Genomic DNA, 19796 nt, shown 5'->3' on the forward strand with positions numbered 1-19796 from the left:
ATTTTAGTATTGTGCTATGCTTCAGGGAATCATTTTAAAAAAATTACTAACAGTTAAGCTGTTTCAACATTTTATTTGCTATATATCTGTAATATGCAGATTATGAATACATTTTAAATACCCTTTAATATCAGCTTCAAGCGGGTTATTTTAATTCGTAATGAATATGGTAATTCCTTGCTTATGGTATAGTAATGTAAGCCATGGTGCCTCTGTGATTGAAATTGTTTACTGATGGTATAGTTTCCTTAGGCTTTTCATTCACGTCAGTAGCATAAATAAATAAATAGTGTGCAAAGCTGCCAAGAGTGTGCAAAGCTGTCATCAATGCAAAGGGTGGCTACTTTGAAGAGTCTCAAATATATTTTGATTTGTTTAACACTTATTTGGTTAATACATGATTCCATGTGCTATTTCATGGTTTTTATGTCTTCACTATTATTCAACAATGTAGAATATAGTAAAAATAAAGAAAAACCCTTGAATGAGTAGGTGTGTCCAAACCTTTGACTGGTACTGTATAGATATAGAATTTCTAACCATATTATATAGTCTACTATGTGTCAGAAAGTATTCACACCCCTTGACTTTTTCCACATTTTGTTGTGTTACAGCCTCAATTTAAAATGGATTACATTTAGATTTTGTGTCCTACACACGATACCTCATAATGTCAAAGTGGAATTATGTTTTTAGACATTTTTTAAAATGAATAAAACATGTAAAGCTGCAGTTTCTTGAGTCAATAAGTATTCAACAACTTTGTTATGGAAAGCCTTAATACGTTCAGGTGTAAAAATATGCTTAACAAGTCACATAATACATTGCATGGACTCATTCTGTGGGTGTTTAACATGATTTTTGGATGACTACCTCATCTCTTTACCCCATATACTCAATTATCTTTAAGGTTCCTCAGTCTATCAGTGAATTTCAAACAGATTCAACCACAAAGACTAGGGAGGTTTTCCAATGCCTTGCAAAGGGCACCTAGATGGTAGATGTATAAAAATAACAAATGCATACATTGAATATCCCTTTGAGCATGGTGAAGTTATTCATCACCCTTTGGATGGTGTATCAATAGACCCAGTCACTACAAAGATACAGGCGTCCCTCCTAACTCAGTTGCCGGAGAGGAAGGAAACCGCTCAGGGATTTCACCATGAGGCCAACGGTGACTTTAAAACAGTTACAGAGTTTAATGGCTGTGATAGGACAAAACTGAAGATGGATCAACAACATTGTAATTACTCCATAATACTAACCTAATTGACAGAGTGAAAAGAAGGAAACCTGTGCAAAATACACATATTCCAAAACAAGCATCCTTTTTGCAATAAGGCACTAAATTAATACTGAAAAAAACGTTGCAAAGAAATTCAGTTTTTGTCCTGAATGTCCCAAATGTTATGTTTGGGACAAATCCAACAGGAGAGGAGGCCCGCATTGTTATTAGTGTTAGTTGAAGGAAATACTGCCTGGTCTAGGTACCTGTAGCCTTGGGGATACTACAGAGAGCAGAGGATATAAAATGTTCCCTGTCTGTCACTCCTGGCAAGCCTCACCATTGGCTGCCCTCCCATCTGCCCGCCCACCTGCCTTCCCTTTTTAATATAGCAAGTTAGGGTGTGTCTTTTCTAACTTGCACTTGACTGACAGCAGGAGAGGGCCATTTACAGTGGGCGGTCTCTCCTGGCAAAACCTTTCATTGGCCGTCCACAAGCTGCTGTCCCTCCACCTGCTACTTCACATTAAATATAATATCCATTTGTCTGAGAGCGTGAAAAGGCCTGTTGGCTGTTTCTCCAGAGATCGTTCCCCATTGGCCATCTTCCATCTGCCCACCCACCTGTCCCCCGAAATTAAGCAGAGGGGGGTGTGATCCTGGGATACCCTGTTTGACTGACAGCGGGAATGGGCCAATCCTAACCGCAGGTGGTCAATGCTCAACCAACCATGGCTGATGAAAACAAAAGTGATGTCCCAATACTCTGTGGTGGCCTGGCTTTCCTTCCCATGAGTTGTCTATGTTTGGAGGTATATCAACTTAGATCACGCCATAATGGAAGTACAATATCACTTTTGCATGGTGTGTGTATAGTAGTAGGCATTGCAGGAACATTAGTGTTGAGGCTAGACATGTATTTGACTCTTTGCCTTCATAGTAAATTACCAATAAACATGTAAATACCCCCAATATAATCATCCAATGCTATAACACATATAACACAAACTAATATCCTGTTATGAGATTAAACTTTGAGAGGTGTAGCATGTTCCTATTAGCGGTCGAGCTAACATTCCTCTTCATCACAGGAGTGAGTGTTCAATAAAGCCTAATGTGATTGGAGAGATCGTTATATGTGGGCCAAATTTCATAGCAGTGTTTACCTCATCTGGCCAATGATGGAGCTTCCTTCATGATCTAATTACACTGATCTGATTGGGTAATGATGTCGGTGTGGGCCGGATATGGGCCTCTGTCTCTATTCTGTTCTATTCTCTTCTCAGTTGTTCCTGTCGCTCTCCTGTCCTTTTTCATCCTCCTCTTTCTTATATCTCATTAAAGTGTATATGGAAATGTTTATAGATTGTGTTCCATGATGAGGTATAGTAGTCTCTTCAGTAGTTGCATATCTGAGAAACTGCAGTCAAAGTTACAGAGGCATAAATATCATACCCCCTAAAAAATTCTATCTCCCCTGTTATAGTAAATGTGATTGGGTTAGCATGTCTTGATATGATATGTATGATATGTGATATTTGTGTATCTGTAACTTCCTCACTCATCATTATTCACAATTCATTCAGCACTATCCCAAATCATGGCAGCATCCACATTAATGTAGAAGTGTTTAGAATTCTATTCTATTCTTATTTACAATAAAAGTGACTCAAATGACACAATACATTATTTTACCATTCATTTTTATTGGGCACAAAATAATCTGAAACGCAACCAAAACCAACAGCAAATGCATCCAACAAGTCACACACTTGATGTAATTATCGCATGCTAGGAATATGGGACCAAACACTACACTTTTGACTACTTAAATCACATATACTGTAAGTGAATTTGTTCCAATACTTTTACTCACCTTACTCACCTAACAGAAAAGGACCTTATGAAGATGCTGGAGGAATAAGAATAAGAATTTGTTTGTACTCACCGAAAAAAAAGGCCAAATAAGAGTTTGTTCTTAACTGACTTGCCTAGTTAAATAAAGGTTAAATAAAATAATAATAATAAATAAATAAAAATGGGGGGACAACAGTTCAAGTCAGAAGTTTACATACACCTTAGCCAAATACATTTACACTCAGTTTTTCACAATTCCTGACATTTAATCCTAGTAAAAATTCCCTGTTTTAGGTCAGTTAGGATCACCACTTTATTTTAAGAATGTGAAATGTCAAAATAATAGTATAGAGAATGATTTAGTGGGTCAGAAGTTTACATACACTCAATTAGTATTTGGTAGCATTGCCTTTAAATTGTTTAACTTGGGTCAAACGTTTTGGGTAGCCATCCAGAAGCTTCCCACAATAAATTGGGTGAATTTTGGCCCATTCCTCCTGACAGAGCTGTTGTAACTGAGTCAGGTTTGTAGGTCTCCTTGCTCGCACACACTTTTTCAGTTCTGCCCACAAATTTTCTATGGGATTGAGGTCAGGGCTTTGTGATGGCCACACCAACACCTTGACTTTGTTGTCCTTAATTAAGCCATTTTGCCACAACTTTGGAAGTATTCTTGGGGTCATTGTCCATTTGGAAGACCCCTTTGCAACCAAGCTTTAACTGATGTCTTGAGATGTTGCTTCAATATATCCACATAATTACCCTTTCTCATGATGCCATCTATTTTGTGAAGTGCACCTGTCCCTCCTGCAGCAAAGCACCCCCACAACATGATACTGTCACCCCCGTGCTTCACGGTTGGACTGGTGTTCTTCGGCTTGCAAGCATCCCCCTTTTTCCTCCAAACATAACAATGGTCATTATGGCCAAACAGTTCTATTTTTGTTTCATCAGACCAGAGGACATTTCTCCAACAAGTATGATCTTTGTCCCCATGTGGAGTTGCAAACCGTAGTCTGTCTTTTTTATGGCGGCTTTGGAGCAGTGGCTTCTTCCTTGCTGAGCGGCCTTTCAGGTTATGTCGATATAGGACTCGTTTTATTGTGGATATAGGTCCTTTGCTGTTGTTCTGGGATTAATTTGCACTTTTCGCACCAAAGTACGTTAATCTCTAGGAGACAGAATACGTCTACTACCTGAGCGGTATGGCGGCTGCATGGTCCCATGGTGTTTATATTGTTTGTACAGATGAACGTGGTACCTTCAGGCATTTGGAAATTGCTCCCAAGGATGAACCAGACTTGTGGAGGTATACCATTTTTTTCTGAGGTCTTGGTTGATTTCTTTTGATTTTCCCATGATGTCAAGCAAAGAGGCACTGAGTTTGAAGGTAGGCCTTGAAATACATCCACAGGTACACCTCCAATTGACTCAAATTCTGTCAATTAGCCTATCAGAAGCTTCTCAAGTCATGACATTATTTTCTGGAATTTTCCAAACCTTTTAAAAGGCACAGTCAACTTAGCGTATGCAAACTTCTGACTCACTGGAATTGTGATACAGTGAATTAGAAATGAAATAATCTGTCTGTAAACAATTGTTGGAAAAAATGACTTGTGTCATGCACAAAGTAGATGTCCTAACCGACTTGCCAAAACTATAGTTTGCTGACAAGAAATTTGGGGAGTGGTTGAAAAACGAGTTTTAATGACTCCAAGTGTCGGTAAACTTCCGACTTCAACCTTATGTACAAAAAGTGCTGTAATTTCAAATCACATCAAATCCAATTTTATTCGGTCACAAACACATATTTAGCAGATGTTATTGCGGGTGTAGCAAAATGCTTGTGCTGGTAGCTCCAGCAGTGCAACAATTCACAAAAATACACACAAATTTAAAAGTAAAAAAATGGGAATGAAGAAATGTATAAATATTAGATGTCGGAGTGGCATTGACTAAGATACAGTAGAATAGAATACAGTATATACTGTACATATGAGTTGAGTATAGCAGTATGTTAACATTATATAAACATTATTAAAGTGACTAGTGTTCCATTATTAAAGTGGCCAATGATTCCAAGTCTATGTATATAGGGCAGCAGCCTCTAAGGTGCATGGTTGCGTAATGGGGTGAAAGCTGGCTGGTGATGGCTATTTAACATGATGGCCTTGAGATAGAAGCTGTTTTTCAGTCTCTCGGTCCCAGCTTTGATGCACCTGTACTGACCTCGCCTTCTGGATGACAGCAGCGTGAACAGGCAGTGGCTCGGGTGGTTGTTGTCCTTGATGATCTTTATGGCCTTCCTGTGACATCGGGTGCTGTAGGTGTCCTGGAGGGCAAGTAGCTTGCCCCCGGTGATGTGTTGTGCAGACCGCACCACCCTCTAGAGAGCCCTGTGGTTGCGGGCGTTGCAGTTGTCGTACCAGGCGGTGATACAGCCCAACAGGATGCTCTCAATTGTGCATCTAGAAAAGTTTGTTAGGGTTTTAGGGACCAAGCCACATTTCTTCAGCCTCCTGAGGTTGAAGAGGTGCTGTTGTGCCTTCTTCACCACACTGTCTGTGTGGGTGGACCATTTCATATCGTCTGTGATGTGTACACCGAGGAACCTGAGGACCTTCTCCACCGGGATAAGGAGAGATTGAATATGTCTGTAAACACTCCAGCCAGCTGGTCTGAGCATGCTCTGAGGATGCGGCTAGAGATGCCGTCTGGACCGGCATCCTTGCGAGGGTTAACACGGTTAAATGTCTTACTCTTGTCGGCCGAGGAGAAGAAGAGCCCACAGTTCATGGTAGTGGGCCGCGTCAGTGGCACTGTATTATCCTCAAAGAAGGTGTTTAGCCCTTCCCGGAAGCAAGACGCTGGTGTCTGCGACGTGGCTGGTTTTCCCTTTATAGTCCGTGATAAACGGTTCACCCGATATGGATGAAAATACATTTCAATTCCAAAGTGCAAGTGTACAGAGCCAAAACAACAACAACGTGTAACTGTCCCGATACATTTGTAGCTCACTGTATATCAGCTGCCTGCAGGTGTGGGTGTAGTGTAGTGTAGTGTAGGTGTGCATGCTTATTTTTTGTCTCTATTCACTCTGTGACGGTGACGGGACTAGCTAATTACAGTTACCCCCTCCTATCCCCATAGCAGATAGTGCACCAGTCAGGACCAAAGCCTTCTAGCACTAGCAGGCTGGGCCAGGCTGGTTCATTTAAGGTGATGGACACTGGGCCTACACACCTGCACAGACAGGACACACACAAACATATCACACAGCCACCCCAATACACAGGCAGGCATACACACATGCACACACACACACATGCCTGCATGCACACAGACTGTTAGACGTTCAGGGTCTATAAAGTCTTACTGGATTTAGTTATACAGTTTGTTTAATCCTTTGAACTCACATTCTGAAATACCCAAACAAACCAAAACAGAATAAGAAAATGGCACAAAACATTTCTCTGCCAATGGAACTTGGAAGCGTTGCTTTGTTCCTTTCTGTGAAAACAAACACATTCTGTAGGTGGAAATAGTCCTCTGTCATAATTAGCAGTCTGCCACTTCAGACACCACAGAACAACTTCCTTTACTAATTGAACTCTCTCTCTCTCTAAATACTTCTAAGGCCAGCAGTAAATACTGCAGTTTGGAACAATATTACAATGTGACTCATAGACAAATGGGCCTTAATTCATTACTATTTGTGGCTGTGTGTGTATGTGGGTGGTTAGAGGGGTAGTGTGTGTGGGGTTGCGTCTCTGTGTACGTGTCTGTGTGTGCATGCGTGCATGTGTATGCGTGAATGTGAGCTTATTTAAAAAGTGACTAACTTTAAAAAGCATTGAATCACTTTCATAATAGTCTACTGTATATGGCATCGATATGAGTCAGAAACATTTATTCTAGTCTCAGAATTTACTACAAAATGGAGTTTGGAACATCCCTGCGTCACAACGGGTAAGTGAAGGTTGGGTTTTGATATGTCCATTTTCCCAATGTCGTGTCTTTAGCATCATTAAAGTGAAGACAGTTATTTTATCAAATCAATTCTCTGTAATTATTATTACGTGATTAAACTAATCATGTATTTTTATTTTATTTATTTATTTCACCTTTATTTAACCAGGTAGGCTAGTTGAGAACAAGTTCTCATTTGCAACTGCGACCTGGCCAAGATAAAGCATAGCAGTGTGAACAGACAACACAGAGTTACACATGGAGTAAACAATTAACAAGTCAATAACACAGTTGAAAAAAAGAGAGTATATACATTGTGTGCAAAAGGCATGAGGAGGTAGGCAAATAATTACAATTTTGCAGATTAACACTGGAGTGATAAATGATCAGATGGTCATGTACAGGTAGAGATATTGGTGTGCAAAAGAGCAGAAAAGTAAATAAATAAAAACAGTATGGGGATGAGGTAGGTAAAATTGGGTGGGCTATTTACCGATAGACTATGTACAGCTGCAGCGATCGGTTAGCTGCTCAGATAGCAGATGTTTGAAGTTGGTGAGGGAGATAAAAGTCTCCAACTTCAGCGATTTTTGCAATTCGTCCCAGTCACAGGCAGCAGAGAACTGGAACGAAAGGCGGCCAAATGAGGTGTTGGCTTTAGGGATGATAAGTGAGATACACCTGCTGGAGCGCGTGCTACGGGTGGGTGTTGCCATCGTGACCAGTGAACTGAGATAAGGCGGAGCTTTACCTAGCATGGACTTGTAGATGACCTGGAACCAGTGGGTCTGGCGACGAATATGTAGCGAGGGCCAGCCGACTAGAGCATACAGGTCGCAGTGGTGGGTGGTATAAGGTGCTTTAGTGACAAAACGGATGGCACTGTGATAAACTGCATCCAGTTTGCTGAGTAGAGTGTTGGAAGCTATTTTGTAGATGACGTCGCCGAAGTTGAGGATCGGTAGGATAGTCAGTTTTACTAGGGTAAGTTTGGCGGCGTGAGTGAAGGAGGCTTTGTTGCGGAATAGAAAGCCGACTCTAGATTTGATTATCGATTGGAGATGTTTGATATGAGTCTGGAAGGTGAGTTTACAGTCTAGCCAGACACCTAGGTACTTATAGATGTCCACATATTCAAGGTCGGAACCATCCAGGGTGGTGATACTAGTCAGGCGTGCGGGTGCAGGCAGCGAACGGTTGAAAAGCATGCATTTGGTTTTACTAGCGTTTAAGAGTAGTTGGAGGCCACGGAAGGAGTGTTGTATGGCATTGAAGCTCGTTTGGAGGTTAGATAGCACAGTGTCCAAGGACGGGCCGGAAGTATATAGAATGGTGTCGTCTGCGTAGAGGTGGATCAGGGAATCGCCCGCAGCAAGAGCAACATCATTGATATATACAGAGAAAAGAGTCAGCCCGAGAATTGAACCCTGTGGCACCCCCATAGAGACTGCCAGAGGACCGGACAGTATGCCCTCTGATTTGACACACTGAACTCTGTCTGCAAAGTAGTTGGTGAACCAGGCAAGGCAGTCATCAGAAAAACCGAGGCTACTGAGTCTGCCGATAAGAATATGGTGATTGACAGAGTCGAAAGCCTTGGCAAAGTCGATGAAGACGGCTGCACAGTACTGTCTTTTATCGATGGCCGTTATGATATGTAAATGTAATTATCTAGGAAGTCGGGGCACCAAGGAAAATCTTCAGATTACAAAGTTATAATTTTCCTAGTATAACTCTTCAGATATTTTAATTAGTTTTCTAATTGATGAATTATTCTTTACCTCACGTTAGTCTCATTCCAAATGTCGTAAATTGTTGGTTATCTGCATGAACCCAGCCTTTACTATGAATGTTCCATACATAAATTGTCTTAACCATTTAACTATTAACTAATTAAATAATCACAGAAATGTATAAACAAACAACACAGTAGATATGGTTACAAGGAAATGATAGGGGAGGTTCCCTAGTGGGCTGAGCCGATATGACGGATTGGTGGACAAAGGGAAGTGGGTGTGGACTGAAACGACAGGAAAGAACAAAAGAGTCACTACACAGTTGATAATTATATTAACTGAAATGCTAATCCTTTGCACATCAACGCTCACTCATTCGGGAATAATTGCAATCAATATATATTTACGCCCAGTGTGTCATTGTAATCTCTGTTGGAATCGTCCGTCTGTCTGTTGGAGAGTCAGTTCATCATCTTCTCGCTCTCTGCTTCCCTGAAGATCAGTCTTTCATGGTTAGGATGGATACTTCAGAGTACCATTCAGAAATGTTCTCATAGCATAGATTTTTCGGCCGTTGTCGGTCTTCGCATCCCAGGTTGACATAATTTCTAGCTGCAGACTAGTAATTAGTATCTAACATTTGCTCTTATTCTGTCGGGATCGATAGTCTCAGAGTTGAACCATTTCCCCCTGTGTAGCCATTGCTTCACATGGTATGGTTAGGAATTCAACAATCATTGTAACCTTAGTGGACACTGAGGTTTTTGTGGTCTGAAGAGGATTTCCTCAGGAGTTTTTTTTATTTGTAACAATAGAAAAGGCTGTTCCATGACGCCAGATCATGTCTGTGCTCACGGGGGAGGGCCAATGACTTAGTTAAACTTTATTAAAGGTTTAACATCAATTTACAATTTAGATAATTTCACAAATAGTTTAATCTTTACTCATTCATTTTATACAAGAATTAGATGCAAACCCCATAATTGAGAATTGTACATATTCAGAGATAGATATGCGTGTTTTATGTCCTCTCTGAGGTCACCAAATGAAACACACTCATCATACCCGTCCCTTAAGTGTCCACGGACCATTCCCACCTTCTCACAAGTGGACATTTTATATCAAATGCTCATTTTGGGGATTTAGGAGTTCGCCATGTGAAATCTTGTGTTCTCTCTGTGTGTCTCTTTCTGCATGGCCAGGGGGAGTTTACAAGATGAGATAACAGAACCTGGATATAGGAGAGAGAGAGAGAGAGAGAGAGGGGAAGCCACTAGCTATACCCAAAAAAGGGCCACGTCATGACACCACTAACATGGGGTGAACAGCTGCGGATATTGCTCTCTATACAATAGCATAGACAGTGAGGCAAACCTGCTCAGTAGCTCCGACTGTTTACATAAGACAACTAGTCACACATTTTTTTTACTTGAGAAATACTCCACCACGCACCGTAGTTAGATGTACAATTGTGCAACTAAAACATCCTTGGTAAGAATGTCAAAATTAATTATACATTTCTTGAGTTATCTTAGATTCACTCTGGGGATTATGAGGAAGTGAAATATGCTTCCACGTCTACAGTGTCTCATGGGGGACAAACGTCATCAACCAAGCTGAATCGGTCAGGAAACACACCTCCAAGACTGAAATCTCATTTGTCTAATGAGCAACAGAAAAACACGTGCCAATCGGCGTTTTCAGTGGCTCTTTAACAATACATACTGTCATTCAACCCCAGCATTAAAGTTTCCATCTGTGGTCGTAACAGTTACGTAAGCCTGTCAAGGACAAGGGGATTAGTGACCGTTCTCTCATAGAAAGAGATCAACAGCAGCTAGAGAACACTTTGGTGCCATTGTGTTGAATAGGCCCATTAGTGCATCCAAATTGCATATGACTCATCTGAACTTTTCAGGTTTCTATGGTGGAGGAGGCTGTTACACAACACATAAGCTCCCGCTATCAGCTGTTTTTTAGCAAAGTAATGCCTTTTTTGAATATCAATCCTTTCTATCCCACTGGGCACACATTGATTTAATCAACGTTGTTTCCACATCATTTCAAAGAAATTACTTTGAACCAATGTGGAATAGACGTTGAATTGATGTCTGTGCCCAGTGGGATCCTTTCTCTCCTCTTATGCCATGTGAGTCACTGTGGATAAGAGTGTCGGATAAACAAAACAATCTAATAAAATGCCAGTGTTACCTCTGTTGTGGCAAAGGCAGCCAACGTTACTAACTGTTGGTTGCTGAATACTTCCGCAGCATAGGGGAGATAATACAACGGTTTCTTTAAATGCTAACCGGGCTAACCGGGCTAACCAGGCTAACCGGGCTAACCGGCCTAACCGGGCTCTGTATAATGCATCTAGGATCAGGTCCCCCCCGTCAATTTTATATCATTAATTGTGCTCTAGAAGGTCAGACTGATTTTATATCAGCACTCCTACTCTGAGAAGTTAAAGAAACCACCACTTTAGACATATGCTGGTTGAGTGAACTGACTTCCCCTTAGATAGGCCAGCTGCAAAGTCAAAATTGTCTACATTGTAAAGATTCATTAAAACAAAAATGTGCAGATGTTGTGACTTTGTGGCTGTGCCAGCTAGTGACAACTCTGTAGAGCTGCCTCCAGAACAAGATTCATGACGAAAAACGCTAACCTGCGAGACATACGGCCCCTGGTCTCTTCCTCTCTGTCTCCTCCATTATGTCCCCTCCTGGATTATACACATCATCTGCTCTGCCTCTCTGCAACATTCATCTGGTATCTCTCTCTCTCCCCTGTCCTCCTCCAGGACCATGCAGAGATTAATTCCACCATGGTGCGCAGCGAGACCAACACAGCCCGCGTGGAGGGCCTCCGGGCGGGCACGGTCTACGTCGTGCAGGTGCGGGCCAGGACTGTGGCTGGCTTTGGCAAATACAGCGGCAAGATGTGCTTCCAAACCCTCACAGATGGTAAGGACCATGCAATAAGCCAAGAGGAGGAGGGGAGGCGAGGAGAGATGGTGGGGGATGGTGGTGGGGAGCTGCGTGTGTTAGTTTGTGTGTGTGTGAGAGAAAGATAGAGAGTGTGGATAGAGACCAGGACGGTAGAGGGATTGTGAATGTGACAGCGGAGAGTGTGGATCACTGTCACAACATGTTTGTGAATGTTTCATAATGTATGAGATTGTGTGTCTATATGAGAGTTGAGATTGGTGGTTTTGAGCTTCTCTTCTTGTGTGTAACTGACTGTGCTTGATCCAAACTGCTTAGCTAATTGGTTCTTCATTGAGCCCGTCTGTTGCTGAGCAGCTATCCCAGAATGCTTAGCTGTGATTAGTGGCTGATGTGATTAATTATTTGCCACTGGGGGTTGGATTGTTCAGGGGGGCGCAACACCTGCTACACTGGTGTGTGAGTTTGGGTCCAGGTGTTCGTGTGTGGGCGTACTGTATTTCCTAAACACAGCATACGTCTTCTTTCCTATGCAATATGCTATCAGATGATTTACAACACTGCAGTAGAACTTACCCTTTGAGGCAGAGATCTAGGATCAGCTTACCATCCCCGAATCCTAACCCTAACTAGGGCTGTTGTGGTGACCGTATACCACCACACCGGCAGTCAGGAGTCATGGCCGCAGTCACATTCCCTATGACTGTTGGTCACGGTAATCCCAATCCAAAATAGGACAAATTAATGGTACTGATGAGTAGTTTACCAAACTTGCTAAATGCCCTTTATTCACTCTCGAAATACCTCATGATTAAATTTGAATAATCTGAATGATGAGGACAAATACTGATGGAAGTTAGAGTTCCCATAGCGAAATGGACACGGGAATGCCCCGGACGTGTTCTGAAAGGACAACTGGTCCGATCCGAGTGAAGGAAGCAGCAGAAAAGCCAATTGTTTTGCTACTTTATTAAACCAGAGAGAGAGAGAGAGAGAGAGAGAGAGAGAGAGAGAGAGAGAGAGAGCAACTGTAGGCAATTAGGGTGCGGAGACTGTACTGTGTGTGAATATGTAAGACAAGGGAGGCTCAAAGTACTGGAGAGAGAGACCACTTCCACTGTTATCTTGTGCTAGACTAACCTGTTGTTAGTTATTTATCATCCTTACATAGTACCCATCTTGACTGCATCAAACCGCGAGAAGCTAGCTAACTAGTCCTACAGTTAGCCTACACATAACTGTATTCAGATCATAGCGTAAATAGCAGCCTACCTGTTGGCTTTTGGTCGTTGTAGCCTTTCTTTCTCATTTCACTTTTAATTCTGTCATTTTTATCTTCCATTGATTAGATATCCCCCAACTTTCTGGCTCGAGAAGCATAGCAACAATGCAATTGTCTCTGTCTTTCCGCTGGAAGCACAAGGAACAGAAATCATACCTTTTTTTGCGACCCTTTCCAAATCATCTGTATAGTTTCATCATGCAACTCTGTTTTGATTTCTAAGACATTAACAGATTTATAGGCCTATCACAACTAAATAAATGATGGATGAAGCTATATTAAATGGACTTATTCAACTTTTGAAAATTTTCGAAATGCGCACTAAGCATGTTTATGTTAATTAGTCAATTACTGTGAGACCGGCAATCATTTGCATAACAATTACCATCTGACAAAATGTCATGACCGCCACAGCCCTAACCCTGACCATTGGGGAGGTTAAACACTAAACTGATCTTCTTATGCATGATCCGCATCTAAGAGAAAATTTCCACTTGACATCACAAATACCAAACCTCCTCCTAATCTTCCTTCTCTCTATCCCCCACCCTCCATCCTTCTTTTCCTCTAATAGGAGGCTATTGTATGGTCAAGGTTATTATCAGTCATATAAACAACCTGTTCTGTTATACAGTTACAGTGATGATGATGAGGCTCTCCATCATCATCTGTAGTTACCTGTGTAGAGCAGATGTAGCGGCATAGCCCTCTCCTCCCTCTTCCTCACGCTCTGATTAGTATTTACCCAACGCATGCACATACACACGCACACGCACACACACCACACACGCCAGACAGCATGAGGACCAGCTGATGGTACATCCTCTGGCTTGCTGCCACAGCACGACATTTATGGAGACAATTAGCACCCGGTGAAGGAGGAACAGAGGGACCCATCACACCCTACCCCTCCCTCCCCCATCCCCTATGTCCCTCACCCGCCTCCTCCTCACCCTTCCTCCCTGCTTCCCCTTCCCTTATGTCCCTCACCCACCCCTTCCTCACCCTCCCTCCCCGCCTCCACCATCCCTATTTCCATCTCCCACCCCCGCCTCACCCTCCCTTGCTGCCTCCCCCATCCAATGTACCTTACCCTCCCTCCCTGCCTTCCCCATTCCCTATGTCCATCACCCCCTCCTCACCCTCCCTCCCTGCCTTCCCCATTCCCTATGTCCATCACCCCCTCCTCACCCTTCATCCCTGCCTTCCCCATCCTATGTCCATCTCCCAACTATCCGTTCCTCTGTCAACCCCTATGTATCTCACCCTCTATAGTGCCTGCCTCCCCTATCCTCCCCACATCTCCCTCCCCCACCTCCTTTCTCCTGCACTACCCATCTCATCCCAGTCTCCATCACTGTCTACCCACCTCTGGCCCTCCTCCCTCCCTCCCTCCTTCTCTCTCCCCTCTGACTCTTCTCCCTCTTCCTTTCCTCTCCTCTCACAGTTGACAATCCCTCTCCTCTGTCTGTCATCACATTTTTACACAGGTCTCTTCAGCCCCACACCCCTCAACTGCCCCCCCCCCCTTACACAACCCCTCCCAAAACCATTTGATTGACAGGTGCAATGAGGAGGAGATGATTGGCCTTTCATCAGTAAGGTGTGTATGGTTATAGCTTGTCAGTGAGGAGTCCTATTCTCCACAGTCAGGTGTTGATACCTGACTGATTGTAATGTGCTGTTATTTACTGCCAGCTATAGCACTCAGACAGTTGATTTCTGATTCTTCAAGCCAATCACCATTTTCACCTGTCTGAGTTTAGGAGACTGAATACAGCTTCACAAAGAAATAGCACACTCACCCTTTACAGGGGAAAAAAATAGTAGGCCTATAATTCAAACTATCAAGTGTGCTATGAGTACTAGCTTATTATTTTGTTGATATTTAAGCTACTATATCACCGCTTAAAAGACTTCTTCTTTCTTCTCCTTTTTTCACCTGAATTCCATTGCTGTCAGTTTGCCCGCAGCATGCTAAATCTAGCTAAAGGTCATGAGACAGGACTGAGGCAGTTTAGTGTGTCTTTAGAAGTTATTTAGGCTACCCTCTGAACTTGTGACATTCTTCCTCACTTCGTTGCTAACGTTTAGCTGTATTCTTGACTGTCGAAGAGCAGCTTGTGTTTGAACACCCCTAGTAGAAATTCCAAGGTGTTCTTTTGTGTCTGTCAGACTGTGACAGGGAGATTAGGTATGGCAACAGAAACACTGAAATACTTTCTCTCACTTTCTATTGATAATTTTCTCTCTCTCTCTCTCTCTCTCTCTCTCTCTCTCTCTCTCTCTCTCACACACATTTTCTCTCTGTCTATGTAGATGACTATAAATCAGAGTTGAGGGAGCAGCTTCCTCTGATTGCTGGCTCGGCTGCAGCAGGATTGGTGTTCATCGTCTCTCTAGTGGCCATCTCCATCGTCTGCAGCAGGTACTGTACAGTCAACATGTCCACCATGGCTGTGTTTATGGTCCAACGGGTGTGCCTCCCACACACACACACACACACACACACACACACACACACACACACACACACACACACACACACACACACACACACACACACACACACACACACACACACACACACACACACACACACCTTACCTAACCTAACCATTAGCAGACACAGACAGACAGGCAGGCAATGGAGCCTTTTCACATACATACCTACACACATGGCCAGCAGAAGGTAATCACAGTGAAAAGGAAATACAGTACCTTCAGAAAGTATTCACACCCCTTGACTTGTTCCACATGTTGTTGTCTTATAGCCTTGCATGTACTGACTCTGTGTGCAATAATAGTGTTTAACATGATTTTTTAATGAATACCTCATCTCTGTGCCCCACACTTACAATTATCTGTAAGGTCCCTCAGTCGATTACACTTTGGAGAGGGAAAAGAAGGAAGCCTGTCCAGAATAAAAATTATTCTACGTTTTTTGTCATTTTTATTTATTCTTTATTTAACTAGGCAAGTCAGTTACAGTTTTTTTTTTTTTACAATCGCTAACATCCTTTTGTCCAATCTGTAGTCACATTTTCAAAACCTGAACACAATTAGCACAACATCCATCTTGTTGTGGACCATACCATTAACACAATTCATGTTGTTTTCACAGAATATGCACTCAATTTAGTTTCTAAAATGCTTACATTTTCTTTACATACAATCTTACGCAATACCAAAATGATGGATCTTTCTTGTCTTATTTACAAATGCTTTGCACACAGCCAGAAATGAAGACGTAATGTTCAAAACCTTAAATATCATATAAAGCCTCGACTTCTGCAACAACAGCAGCTCAAAATCTATATTGAAACAGCTGATAAGCATTTTTGAATGAACAGATCATTGAAACATTGAGAAATAACTAATTTACTGTAAGTTGTGTAAAATAGACCAACCACAGCTTATTCCAATCTCAATCGGAAACATAGCAAGGTGTTGAAGTTCTTTCAATTACATGGACACACACAGTACAAAGGGGACTCTTTGGATTGATTTTGTTCAGTGTGGATACAGAACAACACAGAGGAGCAGAGAGAGAAAACAATAGCTGGACCAGGGAGAGGAGTAGCTGGACCAGGGAGAGGAGTAGCTGGACCAGGGAGAGGAGTAGCTGGACCAGGGAGAGGAGTAGCTGGACCAGGGAGAGGAGTAGCTGGACCAGGTAGAGGAGTAGCTGGACCAGGGAGAGGAGTAGCTGGACCAGGGAGAGGAGTAGCTGGACCAGGGAGAGGAGTAGCTGGACCAGGGAGAGGAGTAGCTGGACCAGGCAGAGGAGTAGGTGGACCAGGCAGAGGAGTAGCTGGACCAGGGAGAGGAGTAGGTGGACCAGTGAGAGGAGTAGGTGGACCAGGCAGAGGAGTAGGTGGACCAGGCAGAGGAGTAGCTGGACCAGGCAAAGGAGTAGCTGGACCAGGCAAAGGAGTAGCTGGACTAGGGAGAGGAGTAGCTGGACTAGGGAGAGGAGTAGCTGGACCAGGAAGAGGAGTAGGTGGACCAGGCAGAGGAGTAGGTGGACCAGGCAGAGGAGTAGGTGGACCAGGCAGAGGAGTAGGTGGACCAGGGAGAGGAATAGCTGGACCAGGCAGAGGAGTAGCTGGACCAGGCAGAGGAGTAGGTGGACCAGGGAGAGGAATAGCTGGACCGGGGAGAGGAGTAGCTGGACCAGGGAGAGGAGTAGCTGGACCAGGGAGAGGAGTAGCTGGACCAGGCAGAGGAGTAGCTGGACCAGGCAGAGGAGTAGCTGGACCAGGGAGAGGAGTAGCTGGACCAGGGAGAGGAGTAGCTGGACCAGGGAGAGGAGTAGCTGGATCAGGGAGAGGAGTAGCTGGACCAGGGAGAGGAGTAGCTGGACCAGGTAGAGGAGTAGCTGGACCAGGGAGAGGAGTAGCTGGACCAGGGAGAGGAGTAGCTGGACCAGGGAGAGGAGTAGCTGGACCAGGGAGAGGAGTAGCTGGACCAGGTAGAGGAGTAGCTGGACCAGGGAGAGGAGTAGCTGGACCAGGCAGAGGAGTAGGTGGACCAGGCAGAGGAGTAGCTGGACCAGGGAGAGGAGTAGGTGGACCAGTGAGAGGAGTAGGTGGACCAGGCAGAGGAGTAGGTGGACCAGGCAGAGGAGTAGCTGGACCAGGCAAAGGAGTAGCTGGACCAGGCAGAGGAGTAGCTGGACTAGAGAGAGGAGTAGCTGGACTAGGGAGAGGAGTAGCTGGACCAGGAAGAGGAGTAGGTGGACCAGGCAGAGGAGTAGGTGGACCAGGCAGAGGAGTAGGTGGACCAGGCAGAGGAGTAGGTGGACCAGGGAGAGGAATAGCTGGACCAGGCAGAGGAGTAGCTGGACCAGGCAGAGGAGTAGGTGGACCAGGGAGAGGAATAGCTGGACCGGGGAGAGGAGTAGCTGGACCAGGGAGAGGAGTAGCTGGACCAGGGAGAGGAGTAGGTGGACCAGGCAGAGGAGTAGCTGGACCAGGCAGAGGAGTAGCTGGACCAGGGAAAGGAGTAGCTGGACCAGGCAGAGGAGTAGCTGGACCAGGGAGAGGAGTAGCTGGACCAGGCAGAGGAGTAGCTGGACCAGGCAGAGGAGTAGCTGGACTAGGGAGAGGAGTAGCTGGAATAGGCAGAGGAGTAGCTGGACCAGGGAGAGGAGTAGCTGGACCAGGAAGAGGAGTAGGTGGACCAGGCAGAGGAGTAGGTGGACCAGGCAGAGGAGTAGGTGGACCAGGCAGAGGAGTAGGTGGACCAGGCAGAGGAGTAGGTGGACCAGGGAGAGGAATAGCTGGACCAGGCAGAGGAGTAGCTGGACCAGGGAGAGGAGTAGGTGGACCAGTGAGAGGAGTAGGTGGACCAGGCAGAGGAGTAGGTGGACCAGGCAGAGGAGTAGCTGGACCAGGCAAAGGAGTAGCTGGACCAGGCAAAGGAGTAGCTGGACTAGGGAGAGGAGTAGCTGGACTAGGGAGAGGAGTAGCTGGACCAGGAAGAGGAGTAGGTGGACCAGGCAGAGGAGTAGGTGGACCAGGCAGAGGAGTAGGTGGACCAGGCAGAGGAGTAGGTGGACCAGGGAGAGGAATAGCTGGACCAGGCAGAGGAGTAGCTGGACCAGGCAGAGGAGTAGGTGGACCAGGGAGAGGAATAGCTGGACCGGGGAGAGGAGTAGCTGGACCAGGGAGAGGAGTAGCTGGACCAGGGAGAGGAGTAGGTGGACCAGGCAGAGGAGTAGCTGGACCAGGCAGAGGAGTAGCTGGACCAGGGAGAGGAGTAGCTGGACCAGGGAGAGGAGTAGCTGGACCAGGGAGAGGAGTAGCTGGATCAGGGAGAGGAGTAGCTGGACCAGGGAGAGGAGTAGCTGGACCAGGTAGAGGAGTAGCTGGACCAGGGAGAGGAGTAGCTGGACCAGGGAGAGGAGTAGCTGGACCAGGGAGAGGAGTAGCTGGACCAGGGAGAGGAGTAGCTGGACCAGGTAGAGGAGTAGCTGGACCAGGGAGAGGAGTAGCTGGACCAGGCAGAGGAGTAGGTGGACCAGGCAGAGGAGTAGCTGGACCAGGGAGAGGAGTAGGTGGACCAGTGAGAGGAGTAGGTGGACCAGGCAGAGGAGTAGGTGGACCAGGCAGAGGAGTAGCTGGACCAGGCAAAGGAGTAGCTGGACCAGGCAAAGGAGTAGCTGGACTAGAGAGAGGAGTAGCTGGACTAGGGAGAGGAGTAGCTGGACCAGGAAGAGGAGTAGGTGGACCAGGCAGAGGAGTAGGTGGACCAGGCAGAGGAGTAGGTGGACCAGGCAGAGGAGTAGGTGGACCAGGGAGAGGAATAGCTGGACCAGGCAGAGGAGTAGCTGGACCAGGCAGAGGAGTAGGTGGACCAGGGAGAGGAATAGCTGGACCGGGGAGAGGAGTAGCTGGACCAGGGAGAGGAGTAGCTGGACCAGGGAGAGGAGTAGGTGGACCAGGCAGAGGAGTAGCTGGACCAGGCAGAGGAGTAGCTGGACCAGGGAGAGGAGTAGCTGGACCAGGCAGAGGAGTAGCTGGACCAGGGAGAGGAGTAGCTGGACCAGGCAGAGGAGTAGCTGGACCAGGCAGAGGAGTAGCTGGACTAGGGAGAGGAGTAGCTGGAATAGGCAGAGGAGTAGCTGGACCAGGGAGAGGAGTAGCTGGACCAGGTAGAGGAGTAGCTGGACCAGGCAGAGGAGTAGTTGGACCAGGGAGAGGAGTAGCTGGACCAGGGAGAGGAGTAGCTGGACCAGGCAGAGGAGTAGCTGGACCAGGCAGAGGAGTAGC

The 19796-nt window shown here is 45.2% G+C and overlaps 1 protein-coding gene across 2 annotated transcripts in view; it reads left to right on the forward strand.

Moving 5' to 3' along the window:
- The window catches only part of LOC139376024 (ephrin type-B receptor 1), a 325295-nt gene that overhangs the window by 272041 nt on the left and 33458 nt on the right, over positions 1–19796 (forward strand). For both annotated transcript variants that reach the window (XM_071118102.1, XM_071118101.1), the window contains exons 7-8: positions 11594–11756; positions 15340–15448. In XM_071118102.1, coding sequence (XP_070974203.1) covers positions 11594–11756; positions 15340–15448 — 272 coding nt within the window. The remainder of the gene's footprint in view (positions 1–11593; positions 11757–15339; positions 15449–19796) is intronic.

This window comes from Oncorhynchus clarkii, chromosome 20 (assembly GCF_045791955.1).
Source record: "Oncorhynchus clarkii lewisi isolate Uvic-CL-2024 chromosome 20, UVic_Ocla_1.0, whole genome shotgun sequence".
Taxonomy (NCBI): domain Eukaryota; kingdom Metazoa; phylum Chordata; class Actinopteri; order Salmoniformes; family Salmonidae; genus Oncorhynchus; species Oncorhynchus clarkii.